At 48.4% G+C, this 16,958-nt stretch overlaps 7 protein-coding genes across 7 annotated transcripts; 6 read left to right on the top strand and 1 right to left on the bottom strand.

Annotated features, from left to right (window-relative positions):
• The first annotated feature begins 1,515 nt into the window (after positions 1-1,515).
• Positions 1,516-4,001, top strand: EV420DRAFT_1743952 (uncharacterized protein). The gene is made up of 5 exons (XM_060480094.1): positions 1,516-2,396; positions 2,868-3,016; positions 3,069-3,230; positions 3,343-3,411; positions 3,463-4,001. The coding sequence occupies exons 1-5, from the start codon at positions 1,643-1,645 to the stop codon at positions 3,547-3,549; spliced, it is 1,221 nt and encodes a 406-aa protein (XP_060336944.1). The 5' UTR covers positions 1,516-1,642; the 3' UTR covers positions 3,550-4,001.
• EV420DRAFT_1509895 (uncharacterized protein) lies at positions 3,380-4,001 on the bottom strand. Its single transcript, XM_060471483.1, has one exon. It carries the CDS (start codon positions 3,890-3,892, stop codon positions 3,665-3,667), a length of 228 nt encoding a protein of 75 aa, XP_060336945.1. The 5' UTR covers positions 3,893-4,001; the 3' UTR covers positions 3,380-3,664.
• A 1,192-nt stretch (positions 4,002-5,193) lies between these two features.
• On the top strand, positions 5,194-6,420 carry EV420DRAFT_1509903 (uncharacterized protein). The gene has a single exon (XM_060471484.1). It carries the CDS (start codon positions 5,423-5,425, stop codon positions 6,278-6,280), a length of 858 nt encoding a protein of 285 aa, XP_060336946.1. The 5' UTR covers positions 5,194-5,422; the 3' UTR covers positions 6,281-6,420.
• Positions 6,421-7,924: 1,504 nt separating this feature from the next.
• EV420DRAFT_810514 (fungal-specific transcription factor domain-containing protein) lies at positions 7,925-10,956 on the top strand. Its single transcript, XM_060483552.1, has 15 exons — positions 7,925-8,115; positions 8,162-8,281; positions 8,337-8,342; positions 8,395-8,477; positions 8,529-8,545; positions 8,607-8,661; positions 8,717-9,394; positions 9,443-9,609; positions 9,659-9,727; positions 9,775-9,934; positions 9,985-10,099; positions 10,149-10,378; positions 10,426-10,562; positions 10,615-10,638; positions 10,698-10,956. Exons 2-15 carry the CDS (start codon positions 8,209-8,211, stop codon positions 10,918-10,920), a joined length of 2,037 nt encoding a protein of 678 aa, XP_060336947.1. The 5' UTR covers positions 7,925-8,115; positions 8,162-8,208; the 3' UTR covers positions 10,921-10,956.
• A 1,187-nt stretch (positions 10,957-12,143) lies between these two features.
• On the top strand, positions 12,144-13,341 carry EV420DRAFT_1636726 (uncharacterized protein; the record flags this gene model as incomplete). Its single annotated transcript, XM_060476627.1, has 4 exons — positions 12,144-12,278; positions 12,337-12,567; positions 12,705-13,240; positions 13,299-13,341. 4 exons carry the CDS (start codon positions 12,144-12,146, stop codon positions 13,339-13,341), a joined length of 945 nt encoding a protein of 314 aa, XP_060336948.1.
• EV420DRAFT_1509943 (uncharacterized protein) lies at positions 13,339-13,890 on the top strand. Its single transcript, XM_060471485.1, has one exon. It carries the CDS (start codon positions 13,573-13,575, stop codon positions 13,852-13,854), a length of 282 nt encoding a protein of 93 aa, XP_060336949.1. The 5' UTR covers positions 13,339-13,572; the 3' UTR covers positions 13,855-13,890.
• A 245-nt stretch (positions 13,891-14,135) lies between these two features.
• On the top strand, positions 14,136-16,669 carry EV420DRAFT_1256147 (fungal-specific transcription factor domain-containing protein; the record flags this gene model as incomplete). The annotated part of the gene is made up of 11 exons (XM_060466774.1): positions 14,136-14,208; positions 14,323-14,395; positions 14,457-15,315; positions 15,364-15,530; positions 15,580-15,648; positions 15,698-15,857; positions 15,909-16,023; positions 16,080-16,309; positions 16,356-16,492; positions 16,544-16,567; positions 16,624-16,669. Coding segments are annotated over 11 exons (1,953 nt in total), but the record flags the coding sequence as incomplete, so codon positions are not given.
• Positions 16,670-16,958: the final 289 nt, after the last annotated feature.

Below are 16,958 nucleotides of genomic sequence, written 5' to 3' on the forward strand. Positions count from 1 at the left end.
GAAGGTGAACACCGTGGTGGGAAAGAGTAACCTAGAAAGTGACATCGGAGTCACTCTCATAAGCCAACCCGGCGAAGTCCGCCGCCACAGTCTTCCCTTTCTTCGACTTCCGCCACTTCGCCCTCTCCTCACAATCCGCCTTCAAATGCCCGGCCTTATCGCAGAAAAAGCAAGTGAGCTCGACTTGACTGTTTCCCTTCAGGCCCCTGGATGCCTTGCCACCGCGAAAGGCGACTGCCGCAACTTCATCATCATCACCTATCCCATCCTTATCCTTCTCCGAACGTTCAGGAGCAAGCGACGCTTGGCGCGTTTCTTCGTTCAGCAAGCGAATAATCACGTTCGAGAGTGTGAGCTGGTCGGGAGGGGTCGCATCAAAGTTGATAATGACATTTTCGTAGGAAGGGGGGAGTCCCATGGTGAGTGCGAGGATTAGATCTTGGTCGCTGACGTCGATACCGGCTAGTTCCATCGCCTTCGCCATTCGCCTGATCTTTCCAACCCAAGCCTCCATGCCCTGGCCCTCAAGCATCTTCGCCGTCAAGAACTTCCTTCGCAAAGACAAGCTCGTTGCAAAGCCCTGTGCACGATGCACAGTCTGCAAGTTCCCCCAAATCTCCCGTGGGTCCTTCGAGTCCATGTGCGCCAGCTGCCCGACATCCACCCTCAAAATCATCTCGGCCCTAGCCTCCGCCATCTTCTGCTTATCCCGTGCCTTCAACTTCGTCGTGATCTCCACCAAGATCTCTGACTCCGACTTCCCATCTCCATCAACCTCAATCTCGACAATGTCGGTCCAGAGCTTCCGACGCGTGAGCTCGGCCTCCATCATCACTCGCCATTCCGCAAAGTTTCCGACCGATAACTTGGGAAAACGCGCACCAAACAACTCGTCCGACATTTTGCTCTATAGGCGATCTCGACGCGGCAAACAACGAATGTGGAGAGCAAAAAACGAACAACTGGACCGTCTCGTGGACCAGAAAAGCGAACAGCCGGACCGTCTCGTGGACCAGCAAAGCGAACGACCAGACCGTCTCGTGGTCTAGCAAGTGACAAAGGTGATCTCGACACCAGTGTCGGGGTGGCGGTGTAGCGATAGTCTCGAGAGTCAGCACAGAGAACGAGAGCGACAAGGACTGTGGGTTATGCTGCCTGTTTGTGTTGAGATAAGCGGTAATTCTCCAGCCGCTCACCCGGATATAGCAGGGAACCCTCGCAAACAGGCGAGGGTCATCGTCGTTCGTCTACCTATTTATCTACATGCCGTGTACACTAATAGAAGCAATATGATGTAATAAGGAAAGCCGAGGAGGAGAACAGATGAACGGTGCTTCCTACTGAAGATCCCGACGTCGACTGCACCATGATGTGCGACACTTGACATTCCAACATAACAATAGTGTAACAATAGTGTCACCTAGTGTAAATTAGTGTAACAATAGTGTAAATTAGCATAACAATAGTGTACTTTAGTGTACTTTAGGGAATGTTTTGAAAAAAAAAATTTTCATCATCGAAACGTATGGTGATGTCATCATCGTCATTTTACAACGTATACGCTACGTCATGCTGACACCCATGACTCAGGCTGCATGCGAGAACTTTCTTTGTCGATGCGTCCCCCTCAACACCACCAAAGATGATAACAGTATCTCACGACCATGTATCTCTAAATATGCGGCATCATTGCCGTGATATTACCGTCCATCCTTGTCGTCCCCTCATTAACGCCGATTTCATGGCAGCAGCAGCTTTGATTACTTGGCCGGACTTGAATCCGATAGATATCGCCGACGACGACGATGAAGAAGACGAAGAAGACTCCCAAGTCACTCACTTGGTCGTTCACGGCGACTATCACAACCTAGATGACGATTGTCCCCTCCATCATTTGACTTCGCCGCTGCCATCCCTGCACACCCTTCAGCTTAACTCGGTTGCTATCAAACCCCCCAAAAACCTTGAGTACAATCTCGACGACTTGCAGCGGCTATGCGTATGGAACAGTCGCGCATCTCCTCAGGGTTTATATTTGCTTGTACGGAGCACCACTACGTTAACCCACTTTGCATTCGGCGGAGAACAATCACGAGTAGAAGAAGATTCAGACGCATCTCATGATTTCGCTGTTCCTCCTCCTTCCTTCCCTCCTACTTTGCAGTACTTGCACCTGAACGTATGCGCAATAGTGAGCTGGGAAGGTAACCCATTGAGGAACCCACTTAGGCCACGAATGCTGTCCTGGCTCGCTTGCCTCAAAGGCCCGATAGCGATCAAAGTTTTCGAGTGTAAGGTATTCACAAACGATGTTCGGATACCGAGAAAAATTATATCTCTGGGCGAAGCAACCCTGACTCACCAGTGGGGTGAGGGCCGACGCATCCGCGTGGCAGGTCCGAGTCCTATGTTTTTTTTGTAATCTGTTGTTCATGTCAGAAATAAGCATCCGATCATATAATAGCCTGCCTATGTATGAACATATCATGATCTTTTCCCATCTTGTCTCGCGTCACGTTGACGTTGTCGAGCAGTCCTTCTTGCAATGCCTATCTTCCCAGTATCCTTAAACCATTTGTATGGGTCCACACGCTGAAGCGTTGCGAGCCATAGTAGTGCATAATATCCACTAACCGAAACTCCGTCACATCATCGGCCAAAGATCAATAATGGTGTGCACAATGGATTATCAAAGAACCAGTGCATCGTGGACCACGGCAACCTTCCTGTTCTAGCAAAAGAAAAACAGAAAGCACCATTGACACACTCATCGAAGACAGGATGAAGGAAGAACCTCAGCATCTCGCGCAGATGGGTAGATGAACATGAACAGACAGCTTTATTGATTGGTACTAACGGAACCATAGGATACAACGATGTTGGAATAAGCAGAGCTCGTATCGATGATGATGCAGTGTTGTCATGGCGAGAGTGCAGATGCAATGGACAAAATGATTTTCACCACCACCGGCGTAATAGTGGCATTGGATCTGCCGCCAATCGTGAAAGAGTCTCCGTGAGCGCCCACATGTTGACATGAGGTGAATAAATAACTATACCTTTTCAAGGGGAATGAGAGACGAGATCATTTTCTCAGCGAGTCGGTGACACTGTCCAGTCTGAGCAGCCAGGGATTCGGTAGAATGATTGCGCTGAGAGAGAGAGAGAGAGAGATAGAGTTCTGGCAGGGTCAATTGCAGGATTGGATGCCTACAAAGCACAAGAGTACAGTGTGGTGGAGTTCCCGAACTCACACCCCCAGCCCAAGGAAGTGATAGCCACATGAGGGAGACAAGGTCAGTGTAAGTACCCACCCCAAAAGGACTCCGAAGATACTGGCAGGGACAAATACGGCACACTGAGGACTACGAAGTCAAGCATTTAGAGGAAAATCGAGGGAGGCAAGTAAAAGTGAGTGCTGTATTCGAAGCGCCGTGAACACCATCTGATGGATACCAACAGATATGCGAAAGGGAGACCACGCATGTTCAGGATAGGGAATATCGTCGAGACACAATGTTCAGTGGTATTCGTAAAATGCAGAAGTAGAAGTGTAAAGATGAACATGGTATTGAGGGCACTTGCACCTGTGAACTGTGACCACACACAATGGTAAGCAACGATCAAACAATTGACGAGAAAGGAATAACAAACGCGATGTATTTTAGAATGCGGCAAAGAATAAGAGTACTGTGGGTAAAAAGGGCACACTACACACCCTGAGGATGATCAATGAAGCTTGAAGCACCACGTAGGATTCGAATACGAAGAAAATGAAAGTGGGACAAAGCGCAAGCGCAAGAGAGGAGAGCTCCAGGAGTGGGGAGGAAGGCGAAGACGGGTAGGGAGACGATGAAGAGGAAGAAAGAGAAGACAAAAAATGGAGAAACATAAAGTAGGTACGAAGGAAACAAGCAGGAGAAGCGCACGGAAAGATAATGAGGAGAGAGAAAAGTGGACGAGAAGTGAAGCGGAAAACAACGGACAAGGACACGGACGAAAGCGGGGTTGAATAAAAAAATTCCCACGGAAAGCTCAGGTAGGGAAATCGGCAAAGTCCGTTAAGGTTTGATACCTCGAATAGATTTTCCCATGGCCAATTCCACCTGCATAATGACCAAGAATCCTATATACATAGGACTCGGAATTTAAAGCTTTTCTTCTTCGGTTTGTTGATATTTTTAGCGCCTCGCAACTAACTGACCTTTCGTCCTTCAGAAACTCATGTCGGCAGTGCCTACCTCAACCTCATGTACCTACAGAACTTACGACGCCTCGACGTCCTATGCATTGACTCCCGTGTAGCCGACGTCACCGAGTCGTTTCGCTCAATCTCAACCCCCACCTTCGAACAACTCCATATCTATATTCCTTTAACATCATTAAGTCTGTCTTTCTCAGCTCTTCACACTCTCAATGAAGCCGCAAAACAAGGCGTGCTTCACAACAGTCGCACAGTACACATTCATCTTATCTGCCCTTCCGGCTCTCAGCAACAAGAAATGCACGAAGTTTACGGAGGCATAATATATGGACGTCTTTATCACCTTGTCGCTCTGCGTCGTTTGACTGTTCACTGGTTCTCAGATGACGGATTTATGGACATTTACCGTAATGCTCCAGGTAAGCTCTTATTTTTTGCGTACGCGCTACCTTACATGGCGTACAGAATGGCAATGCGTTTGTAATTAATATCTAAATGTACCTGTATTTCCGGTTTGGATAAATGTAACTTCTTCGTGATGTCACGACATCGCTAATATGCGCGCGCGCGTTCAAGAATATACTGGCTTTTTTCGCCACTGCCAACTCCATCGTAGGAGAAAACCTGTACAGCGATTCGCAGCAGAAGTACAAGTCCCTGAGTTGTTTACTCCCCTCATTGAAATACTACAGTACAACCGAAGCAGAATTTTGAGTAACCGTTCCGGGCAGAGCTACATAAAATGAAGGAATCAGTGATTAGTACCAACGGAATCGGAAAGAATCGGGGACCCGGCGCTTGCGCCGCTACCGACATAGATAACCGGCCGGTAACGAAACGACTGTTGCCAAGCATGCTGGCAACGTCAAATACGTCTCATTCTCCCGCCAGCGACTCTCCCTCATTCTCTGCTCACTTTTATCTCACCTCTCGCGATATTGCTAGCAATTATCGAAAACCTGCTGTCGCGACCATTCCAGCAGTTCCTGCGCTCCCCCAGAATGCATCAACCATCCGCAATCCCGGGATTTCGCAGCAAGATTCAACGCGATGGACCCGATCTCGCGCTCAAGAGCGGAAGACAACTCTTCTGGAGTCTAGGACGAGTGGATGCGTACAAGATACGACACTGATATCGCTGATGGAGGGCCCTTATAGGTAGAGGGCGTTGAAGATAGCCCATTTCGACTCAGGGAGCACAGATGGGGCTTCCCAATGATGTTCCCTTCCTCTGTCGTTCTGACATCTTCAGAATCAGATATACGCGTCATCAACACCGAGGAGGCTCATGCTATGTTTTCCGACGGTGCGAGTCCAACACCGGCCACATCGTCTGCCCCGCAACTCTCTTCAGGCCTTACGCAAACCACCACGCAAGACCTTACCCGATGTGCTCGATCTCATGCACCAAAGCTGACGACGTCGCTTCTGAAGCTTGGGAAGGCTGGACGCGTGCCGGATGAGGCGGAGTTATCGCTGATGAAGAATCGTTTTGGGCAGAGGGCGTCGCAAGCAACCCGTTTCAACTGGGGGAACACAGATTGGGTTCCTCGACATATTGGTGCTCTATACTCTCTCCTCACGCCTCCTCCCTCACCGATGGTTGTCTCGCCATCAATGTCGATATCTTCTTCTAACTGTTCATCAGTGCAGGCGCGAGATTCCACTTCAGCCGGTGACATAGGGCCTTATTCTACTGCGTTGTTAACATCCTCTATGCGACCTCATCCAATGCTCAGGCCTCCGGCCCTTTTCCCTCACGTGCAGCATCCCGACACTCAGATCTCTGCTGTTCTGTGCATCAAAACCTCGCAAGGTCCTTCTGAGCGAAGAGAGGATCTCCCTTTACCGGATGAAGGGGTATCGCTCCCTACTCTCGATGCTACAACTTTCGCCCAGTTTTCCCGTGAAGTTTTCCTTACGCAGACCTTGTCGTCAAACTCTCCCCGAGTGACGATCTGGATTTGTCTGACGGGGAGGAGTTTGTCATCAACGATGAACCCTTTGACCACGGATATGCGGAATGGATCGAGAGAGCCAGCAAGACAACGACTCGCCGCTGGAGGAATCAGGTGATGACGCCGAGGGTTATTCGGCCGGTTACGATGCATACGACAACTGCTACGAGGGCTTGGTGAACGATACTTACCAGTCTGAGGAGGACGCTGCTAATGAGGGTTATGATAGCCCAACATCGAGTCTCTACACGGATGAGTTAGCCTTGTGTATTTATTCTGCATGGTAAATATACATGTTTGCTGCCACATTTTTCTTCTGTTTCTTGCCCGGCTCCAACAGCCTGTATCGTATGACTGGTATCCAACTACCGTTTATCTATCAAGATGAATATTTCCCTTGCAAGTCACCTGCGATTGCGGTTCTCTTCATTTATGCCGGGAGTCCCGATATCAGGGGAGAACGCACTCCAACTTTCCCTACAGACTGGGGATATCATTTACCAGTCAGTCCATGGTTCCTACTTGACCCTAAAATTCGAATTCATGAGCATGTTACAGAAGCAACGTTACGACAAGGCTTTATGAAGGCCAAAGGCCAGGCCCTTTATGAATCAGTGACGGTCTCAATAACAACCTCCGCGAATGGCGGTACTGCGTTGTCACATCTGGAAAACCATGAATGGATGAATATAATAGGCGGCTGGAGGTAATGCTACTTGTTCCGTGTTTGAGTCGCGTTTTCTTATGTCACATTTTCCAGATAAGCATATCCCTGCAAGATCAAGACCTTTGGCACCGTCGAGAAATTCTTTCCACGGACTGGCTAGGACGTTCCTGGGCGGTAAATCACACTAGAGCCTCCTGGATTCCTCTTCATCCTGCAGTGTCTTGGGTCCACCGAACACGATGTACCCTCCAACTTCGTCAAGTCCGGACCGTTCTCCCATTCTGCGATATTGTTTGTCCCATGGAGGCTTATCTCCGACATCCCACGGTCTGTCGCCATTCCCCTCATACATCAATTCCCTCTCTGATTCTTTCCTGAGAAAGCTTCAATTCCGGGCAAACCGCATCCGCCCGGTCCATACGTCGGACTTCCTCCTGGTCAGTATTTAGTGCACAGAATCATGATAGTGATAAGTAGCTGACTGTTAACATTAGGTACCCGTCCTGAGGAAGCGGAGTGGTATAGCTCTAATGGTCCTCTGTAGTATCGAGGCTGGGCGACATGAACCGAATACAAGTGTGCAAAGATGTCGAAGCTGTCCTTGAGAAGACTAGAACTCGTGGAATGACTATGGGACACACCAGACTTTGAAGTAAGCGTTCCCTCCGGCCATTATCGATCATCGACGCTGGTATGTCTGAATCTCAAAACGCGTTTATTGGTGATGACATTCTCCCAGGCATTTCGCGCGCGTATGGCGGTGCTCTTTCCGCTTTGTCCATTCATTATACACTCGACTCGAAGCCCATTGATACGGCAGATGATCCTGATACAAATGGACTAACGTGAGATTCCAGTCCCGTGCGGTGTAGCATGATGACGGTGATATCCATTATAGTGCCTCGGAGTCCATTTATACAATGTGACAGTCCCAGATAACAGTCTTGATGTCGTCCTCGCCGTTTCGTCGCGTCGTATCTCTTTCATTTCTTATTGCATTGCTCTGGAACTCGGAAATATGTTTTTACGCGTATCAACAGTGTTTTTGTCGCTTGTCAGAGGGAGAAATCAGTATGTTATCGGGCTTGCATAACGATCAAGTTCCTGCAAATCTTGTCCCAGGGCTAAACGTTTTTATCGAACTCCATTGTATTGACCACGCGCGGTACATCTTCGCTCATTTGATCACCGTCGTTACACGACGTGGCAACTCTCGTTTCAAGTACATAATTGATCTTTGCCATCATCGAGTCGAAAACTTTAACCCGCTGCACACCGAATAGCCCGTAACCGTTCAGTACTTATTGGCTTCGAATGTTCATGACTTCCCAGTTGCCCCGACTTCGATTCTGTCTCGAGCTATCATCTCAAGTTCACAAATGGAAAAATACGCTGCAGCAAATGGCAAGAAAAAATGTCTTGTAGCTTGCGATGTCTGCAGATACAAGAAGAGTACGTCTCCATTCTCTACTTTTTGCTCCTCGAAGGTCCTCATATTTCTCTCCAGCTCGATGTAGGGCGCGTTGTTCTTCACCGTATCTACACAGCTGAGGTTGTATCATCAGGTGACGGGAATCGGATATCTGGTGGGCGATGCTCAACATGCATCGCATGCAAGTTGGACTGTATATACATCGAGTCCATCAAGGCAAGTATGATGACTCGGTGATACCACGTTTCCACTAACATTGCAGCCTAGGTCGCGCCATCGCAGCGGTCCGTTCTGCTACTCTCACATTCTCTAACATATGACTCAACGTTCGACTTTACCGTCCAGCTACGTCAGGAGCTTGGAGCACAAGGTAGAAAAGATGGAAGACCTTCTTCGCAAGGTTCGTACCGATGTTTTTCCCATGTGGAGGAAGAGATATCAACCGACCCTCGCAGATCCTTCCTCCGAAAGCAGATCTAAAGGAGGTGCTTGAGACCATTCAGACACACCCAGAGGACGCCCCGAGCATGTTATCTACCTGGGTACACTCGCTGAGACTCGAAGAACCCGAAATAGAAGATCGTGACCACGCACTGGAAAGAAATCTCGGTGAATTCAAAGACTATATCTTTGGTTATCGGTACCACGGGAAGTCAAGTTGTGCTCAATTCGTCCAAGAAGCCTTGGATGCCAAAGCGGAGCAACCGGGAACGCTGTACCATGTCACGAAATTCACTTCTCTGCGAGCCGAGTTTTGGGAAATTCGCCCGTGGAACAATCCCCATCGCTATGTTCCGCAAGGGATGGACTTCAGATTTCCACCCGGAGATCTTATTCCGACGCTCATCGACTCGTACTTTACGTACTTTAATACGTTTCTTCCCATCCTCCACCGGCCGACGTTTGATAAATTTTTGAGGGAGGAGCTACACTACAGAAATCACCGGTTCGGGGGAGTTGTTTTGACCGTCTGTGCGCTCGGTTCCAAATACGTAGATGATCCTCGAGTCCTCATGGAAGATGAACAGTCAAAGTGGTCGAATGGGTGGAAGTGGGTAGCTCAGGTCACAAGTCGGAGTCGTGCGTTTCCTTCTTTGGATCCTCCAAACTTGTATGACACACAAGTCTGCTGTGTAAGCCCAATATTCCTTCTTCACTATACGAGCTGATGAAAGTGACAGCTTCTCGCTGAATTTTACCTGACTTCCTCTGCACCGCAGCAGTCCTGGATCATAGTAGGCGCTGGCTTGCGGATTGCGCAAGATGCAGGAGCCCACCGAAAGACGACAACACATAACAGTCCTGTGAAAAATACAGTGGAGGCTGAACTGTGGAAACGCGTATTTTGGTAAATTTTCCAAAAACTCGGCCCTTGGTCTTTGTTGACCTCCTGTCAGGTGTCTTGTAGGTATCGATAGTTTCCTTAGCTCGGCATTGGGTCGAGCGTGTGCCATATATGATGAAGAGTGCGTCTTATCTCCTTTACTGAAGCTTGAGCTGATTATTCCCACAGCATTGACATCGATCTACCCACAGAGTGTGACGATGAGTATTGGGAACATCCTGACCCCCAACAGGCCTTTAAGCAGCCTCCCGAGAAACCGTCAAACGTGTCGTGCTTCAATTGTGCCCTGCGGTTGACACGGTTGATTATGATATGCATGCGCACCATTGTACGTCCCTCGACAGTGCCTTCTCAGATGATATTTGCTTACGGATACAGTACTCAATCCATAAATCCAAAGTCCTTTTTGTCCTCAAGAAAGACTGGGAACAGCAAATAGTCGTCGAGCTTGACTCTGCATTGGACAAATGGGTAGACTCTATTCCAGAGCATTGTAGGCCTTGTCATTTCTCCTACTCCTCACGCTGATCACATTCATCCAGTACGATGGAATCCCGATCGTGCTGACTTGTTGCATTTCCATCAGTCCGCAACCCTTCTACTGTTATACTACCATCTTCAAATGCTCATTCATCGTCCCTTTATCAAGTCTCCAAGCAGCGACTTTGATTCCCCTTCCCTATCTATATGCACAAATGCCGCACATTCGTGTTCTCACATCGCAGAACTACAAATCCAGAGGAAGAACAATTACTTGCCTTCTGTAATCAGTGTAAGGTTCTTCATTAGCCTGTGAATTATGTTTATTTTAATGTCTAGGAGCTGTCCTTCAATGCGGCAATTGTTCTCCTGATAAATATCTGGGGCCGACGGCGGGCAGGGTTGGGCATTGACGTCGATAAAGAGATGGAGGGCGTGCATAAGTGCATGCGAGTACTTGCAGATCTAAAGATACGGCACGTATACATGTATTGTGTTTGACTTCATTGACTAATTACAAATGTATAGGTATCAATATGCTGGTGTATTATGGTATGTCATTCTCTCTGAACTTCTGGTTGGCTACGAACACAAAATTTTACCTTCTCCAGGGACACTTTAAACGAGCTAGCGTCCGCTGGTGATCTCCCCCTTTCTGGAGCCGAATCCTCCAAACTTGCAGAGTATGCCGGCCCGAAGCCGTACGACGATTCTCAACAGTCACTACACACCCTACCGATAAACAATACCCACCTTGAACGAATGCCTCTCCACGGACAGGTTGATATGTCAGACCATTTCTCTGATCGGCGCAACATTAATCCATACAACTAGGCTGCGGCTCCCGCTACTGTCAGCCAAGTTGATAATGTCGTGAGGGCGATATGGGATAGGGCACCCAGCGGATTAGAGTACGTTCTCGTTCTTCTTACGTTGGATCGGGTAAACTGATCTTGGGTGCACTTATAGTCCGGATTACCGGAGGGATTATGCGGAGTTTTCTGGGGTCCACGCTACGGGAAGGGAGTTTTAGAGGTGGTTTAATCATAGATATTTTTGGTGGCGCGAGCAGGATTGCTGCGAAGCGCGACCTATTGGTCTTGGATAATTGATCATTACAACGTGCGAACTTTGTAGTTGTATTCTTGGAACAAAATAGGGTTTTGGGATCTAGAATCAACGGAACCATAGCAGTTTGACTTTGTCTAGCGCACCACACTCCCAGGATTTTTGACGACACGATGCGTCAGCGTCTGTACATCACTCCACAGCCACTCGAGAGCTCGAGAACATGATGATATCGAGCACTGGTTGAAGGACCCAAAAGGCGTTCGCATTTTCCAGGATGATCCTCAGGAGGTCTATGCTTCGTTTTCGTCAAAAATTGAAGTATTCTAATGGTCATGGTACTTACTCTGGAAGGTATGTGTATTGTTCTTTCTCTAGATAGAACTGATTATGTCTCTACAGCTAGATTGAGAAGTAGATGGCACACATTACGAATGGCAGGCTGCTTCAGAGCGTTATCTACAGCAGTATCAAAGACATGAAAGACATAGGAAAGGGTCGCCTTGGATTTGTGACAGAGGCAGAGTCAAGTGCTGTCATGTATAGTTGATGAAACGGCATTGTTAAAGATTCAAAGATGGAAAAAACATCGCCATAGAGTGGTTTGACGGGATTTTTGGCGGAAGTGAACCATAAATAGGGGCCGACGGCTAGGAAATAAATCATAAGGTAGCGTTTAGTGAGACCAGATTTTATATACACAGAACAGTAGATACACAAATTTGAAATGATGGTCTTCGCGACGGGGATGAAAAGAATTCGACAAGAATTCTGGCCCCTGGGTAGCGTACAGTAAGGGCTGCGTGGCGATCTCGGTAAGTCCCGGTGGCGGTGTTGACTCCCAACCATCACGCGTGTGGCGGTCAAGTCTGGTTCCTTTGTTTTCTTGAACAATGAAACGAAAGATGGCAGCATGTAAGACTGAAAGGTATTATTTAAACCAAACCTCCCCGTTTGACCGTTCCAGCGATCAGCTTCAGGATATTCCTATGCTCCCTCACTTTGGAGAATATGTTGCTTTCAAGCTCGACCCAGTCGCGTCCCTCAAAGCGCTCGATGATCCTGAGGTCGCCAAAGCTTGCGAAGCTCTAGAAAGCAAGACATACGTTTCCTGTGTAACCTACGTGCGTAGAATATTACTGTGGGCCACGACCATTCTAACTGACTCCTACCGTATACCAGCTTCTCTCATTTCCTTTCCCTGGTGTCAAATACGTCTCAGTATCGATGACTCTTCTTTCAAAAGGCCTTCCCAATGCTGATCCTGATCGCTTCATCACGTCGGATATGTCTGTACCAGTCTTACCAAATACCTCGAGCTCTGACTCGCAGTCGCGACCACCTCTGGAGCTATCCACATCTCTTCCTTGGCCTGACTGCTACCACCCAACCCAGGCAAGGGTGAAATGTCGCGTACGGCACGATGTCACCATTGGCGGAGATTGGCCTAACCCAAGTATCAGTTAAACAGCCATGATCAGATTCTCCTTGACCGAAGGTATCATGGCACGGATTCCAATCGCAGGGAGGTCCTGAGGAGAGAGCAATAGCTTCCTCAGTCTGCTACGGATGTCGACGTTGCGCTAAATCAATCAGACGAAGGCAAGGCGTCTTCGGCTACCTTGCCTCTCTCTGAGCACGATGCAGAAAGCGAGGACTGCCGTCCCCTCAGTGAATGCTCTCGTTCAGCATCTGATGCCGGCAGTGAACATTCTCGCCCCGCCAACGAGGCTGAGAGTCAGTACGCTCAATATGCAGGCGGTGCTGAAACTGGGTATTCGCATTCAATCAGCGAAGCCAGCGAGGGTCATGCCCCCGCAGCAACGCCTGCTTCTTCCTCCTTCTTTCGATCGCTATTTGAGAAGCTGCTTCCTTGTTTACCGTGTCTTCGAGTAGACTTCCATGACGATGACGACGAAGTAGCATCGATTTCTCCTTCGGACCCAGTTTGGTCCCACCCCATATTCGGCGCATGTCCTCCGGATACCTTGCCTGTCATGGTCGTATTGGGCGATCTCGAGTCACTAAAAGCAGAGCAGATCAATGATCCGTGGGATTTCTTTGGGGAAATTGATGCTTTGAAAAAGTACGTCCCTCAGTTCTCGTCGTTTAAATGCACTATCTGACCATTAGCTTGCGCTTAGAATCGAGGAAGGTTTCAAGGAGCGAATGAAGGCAAAAACCTGAGCTGCGATAGAGCGCGTGCGGCAGAAGGACGAGGCCCTCCATGTTCAACTTCAATCAAAAATGCCAAAATGTGCCTCCCCGCCAGAAGAGACAGCGGCAGCAAAACCCATTATTACTGATGCAGAAGGTATGTCAACATTATTGTAGAACAATATTTCTGAAGTTGACCATACATTATAGTACCCAAATCCCCTTGATCAAGCCAGACCTTGCAGAGAAGCTCTACTTGCGATGACTATGCTGGTATTTATACTAATTGTGCTCCCTTTAATGACATCCCATCTCCTACGGTTGCGTCGTAATGCTTACCTCGTCACGTCCGGCACGGAAGCCGGTGCCTTCATACAAGAGGAAGGAACGCCAGCAAGTAGAGTGAAGCTAAGCAAGAAAGAGGCCTTGTTTACATCATTTCGACATCCTGACGTCGATAGTCAACTTAACGTAACGATCTTATCAGCTTACAGTTGCCGCTCCAGTAGTATGCGGCTGCCCAGGTATCTATATATTGACTAGTTTGGAGTTCAGCGCGATTCGATCTGGATCTGCGGCCCGGGAAAACCACTACATGGCAGACGCTGATATGTAGAGACACGGGCAAGTTGGTAACACATCAAGGGCAACAAATGGACCAAATAGACCCTGGTCGTCAATGATTTGAAATACTCGTGACCTATCACACCTATGTTTACGACATTGATGCATCCCGTTCAGTACTTGGCTTCGAACTCCCATGGATTTCTACCTGCTCCGACTTTGACTCTAACTATCATCTAGAGCTCATGGAAACAGGGAAAAGCGCCTCAGCAAACGGCAATAAGAAAAAGCGTGTTGGACAGAGGGCTTGCGATGTTTGTAGACGCAGAAAGAGTACGTCTCTGTTCTCTGTTCTTTGTTTTTAACAAGTTCTCATATTAGTTTTCAGTTCGATGTAAAGCGCTTTTATCTTCATCGTGTCTACACAACGCTGAGTCGTATCATCAGGTGACGGGGCTCGGACATCGGGTAAGCGATGTTCAACGTGTGCCACGGGCAAGTTGAACTGTACGTACATCGAGTCCATAAAAGTGAGTGACGGCGGCTCCGAGACACTATTTCCCACTAAAACGGCAACCTAGGGCGCACCGTCAAAGCGGTTCGTTTTTCTTCCTTGACATTCTAACATATTGCTCAGGGATTTCGCTGTTTAGCTATGTCAGGAGCTTGGAGGATAAGGTAGAAAAGATGGAGAACCTTCTTCGCAAGGTACGTTCCGAAGTTTTCCCATGTGGTGGCAAATACATCAACCGACCCTCGCAGATCCTTCCTCCGGAGGCAGATTTAGAGGAGGAGCTTGAGGCTGTTCAGACACTCCCAGAGGACGCCCCGAGTTTGTTATCTGCCTTGGTCCACTCGCTGAGCCTCGAAGAACCCGAAGTAGAAGACCGTGACCATGCACTGGAAAGCAACCTTGAGGAATTCAAAGACTACGTCCTCGGTTATCGATATCACGGGAAGTCAAGTTCCGTTCAGTTCCTCCAAGAAGCCTTGGATGCCAAAGCGGGGCAACCTGGAACGCTGTACAATGTCACGAGTTTCCAACATCTGCGTCCCGAGTTTTGGGAATTCCGTCCATGGAACAATCCCTACCGCTATGCTTCGCAACCAATGGGCTTCATATTCCCGACAGCGGATTTGATGCCGAAGCTAATCGACGCGTACTTCATGTACCTGAATACATTTCTTCCTGTCCTCCATCGGCCAACATTCGATAAATCTTTGAAGGAAGGATTGCATTACAGAAGTCCCTTGTTCGGGGCGGTCGTTCTGGTTGTCTGTGCTCTTGGGTCTAGGCACGTAGATGATCCGCGTGTCCTCATTGAAGGCGAGCAGTCAAAGTGGTCCAGTGGGTGGAAGTGGATATTTCAGGTTGTAAGTCGGCGTCGTGCGTTTCCTTCTTTGGATCCTCCAAACTTGTATGATGCGCAGCTCTGTTGTGTAAGCTTGCTATTCCTGTTTCTGTATGTCAACTGATAAAAGTAACAGCTTCTATCTGAATTTTACCTAGGCTCTTCAGTCCCGCAGCAATCCTGGACCATGGCGGGCGTTGGTTTGCGGATTGCACAAGATGCAGGAGCTCACCGAAAAAAGTCATCGGGTAATAGCCCAGTGCAAAATACCGTGGACGCCGAACTGTGGAGACGCGTATTTTGGTATATACCCGCGCATTCGTTCTCTCGATCTTTGTTTACCTTCGCCTAGGTCTCTTGTAGCTCTGGATAGGGTCCTTAGCTCAGCATTTGGTCGGTCTTGTGCCTTATACGATGAAGAGTTCGTGCATTCCCATCTTTAATGAGACTTGACCTAATTGCTCTGCTAGTATTGATAGCGACCTACCTACCGAGTGCGACGATGAGTATTGGGAACATCCCGATCCTCAACAAGCCTTTAAGCAGCCTCCCGGAAAACCGTCAGACGTGTCATACTTGAATTGTCACCTGCGGCTGACACGGCTGATTATGATATGCATGCGGACCATCGTATGTCCCTCGGCAGCACTTTACCGGATATCCTTGGCTTACCGGATACAGTATTCAATTCATAAATCGAAAGTTCTTTATGTCCTCAAGAAGGACTGGGAACAGCAAATAGTTGTCGAACTTGACTCAGCGTTGAACAAATGGGTTGACTCTATACCCGAGCACCGTAGGCACATGGTCTTTTTGCCTTCTCTCTACTCATGGCTGACTGGTCCAGTCCAGTGCGATGGGACCCCAACCGCGCTGATCTAGTACATTTTCATCAATCAGCATCCCTCCTGCTGGTGTATAATCACCTTCAAATCCTCATTCACCGACCTTTTATCTCGTCTCCACGCAGTGACTTATGTTCCCCCTCCCTCGCTATATGCACCAATGCTGCGCGCTCATGTTCACATATCGCAGAGCTCCAAATTCAAAGGAAAGGCGAATATTTTCCTCCTTTATCCGGTGTAAGGTTTTTCATTCATGTATGAGTTCTATTTATTTGGCGCGTAGGTGCTGTCCTTCAATGCAGCAATTGTTCTCCTCGTAAACATCTGGGGCGGACGACGGGCAGGGTTGAACCTTGATATCGACAAAGAGATGGAGGACGTGCACAAGTGCATGCGGGTCCTCGCACGTCTGGAGACGCGGTGCGTATACATGCACCATGCATTTGACTTCGTGGCTGATTATAATGGAAGGTATCAATATGCCGGCGTACTATGGTATGCGTTCTCCGATCTTTTACTTGTTCACCAACGAGTAATTTTCTATTCTCAAGGGATGTCTTATACGAGCTAGCATCTGCTGGTGATCTTCCGCTTCCTGGTTCTATAGAAAAGGAGGTGACCGAGTCCCTCGAAATTCTAGATAATACAGACCAGATGCCATACACGGATCCTCAACAACACCTATACGGCCTGCCAGTCAACAGCGCCGATCTCGGACGAACGCCTTACCGTGGACACGTTGATCTGGCAGATGATACTACTGATTGGTACAACGCTAATCCGTACAATTGGGCTACGGCTTCTGCGACAACTGGTAGCGAACACGATATTAGTAGCGCTCTGTTTACGATATGGGATGGGGCGCCAAGCGGATTGGAGTAATTTG

This window comes from Desarmillaria tabescens, assembly GCF_030435595.1.
Source record: "Desarmillaria tabescens strain CCBAS 213 chromosome Unknown EV420scaffold_4, whole genome shotgun sequence".
NCBI lineage: Eukaryota > Fungi > Basidiomycota > Agaricomycetes > Agaricales > Physalacriaceae > Desarmillaria > Desarmillaria tabescens.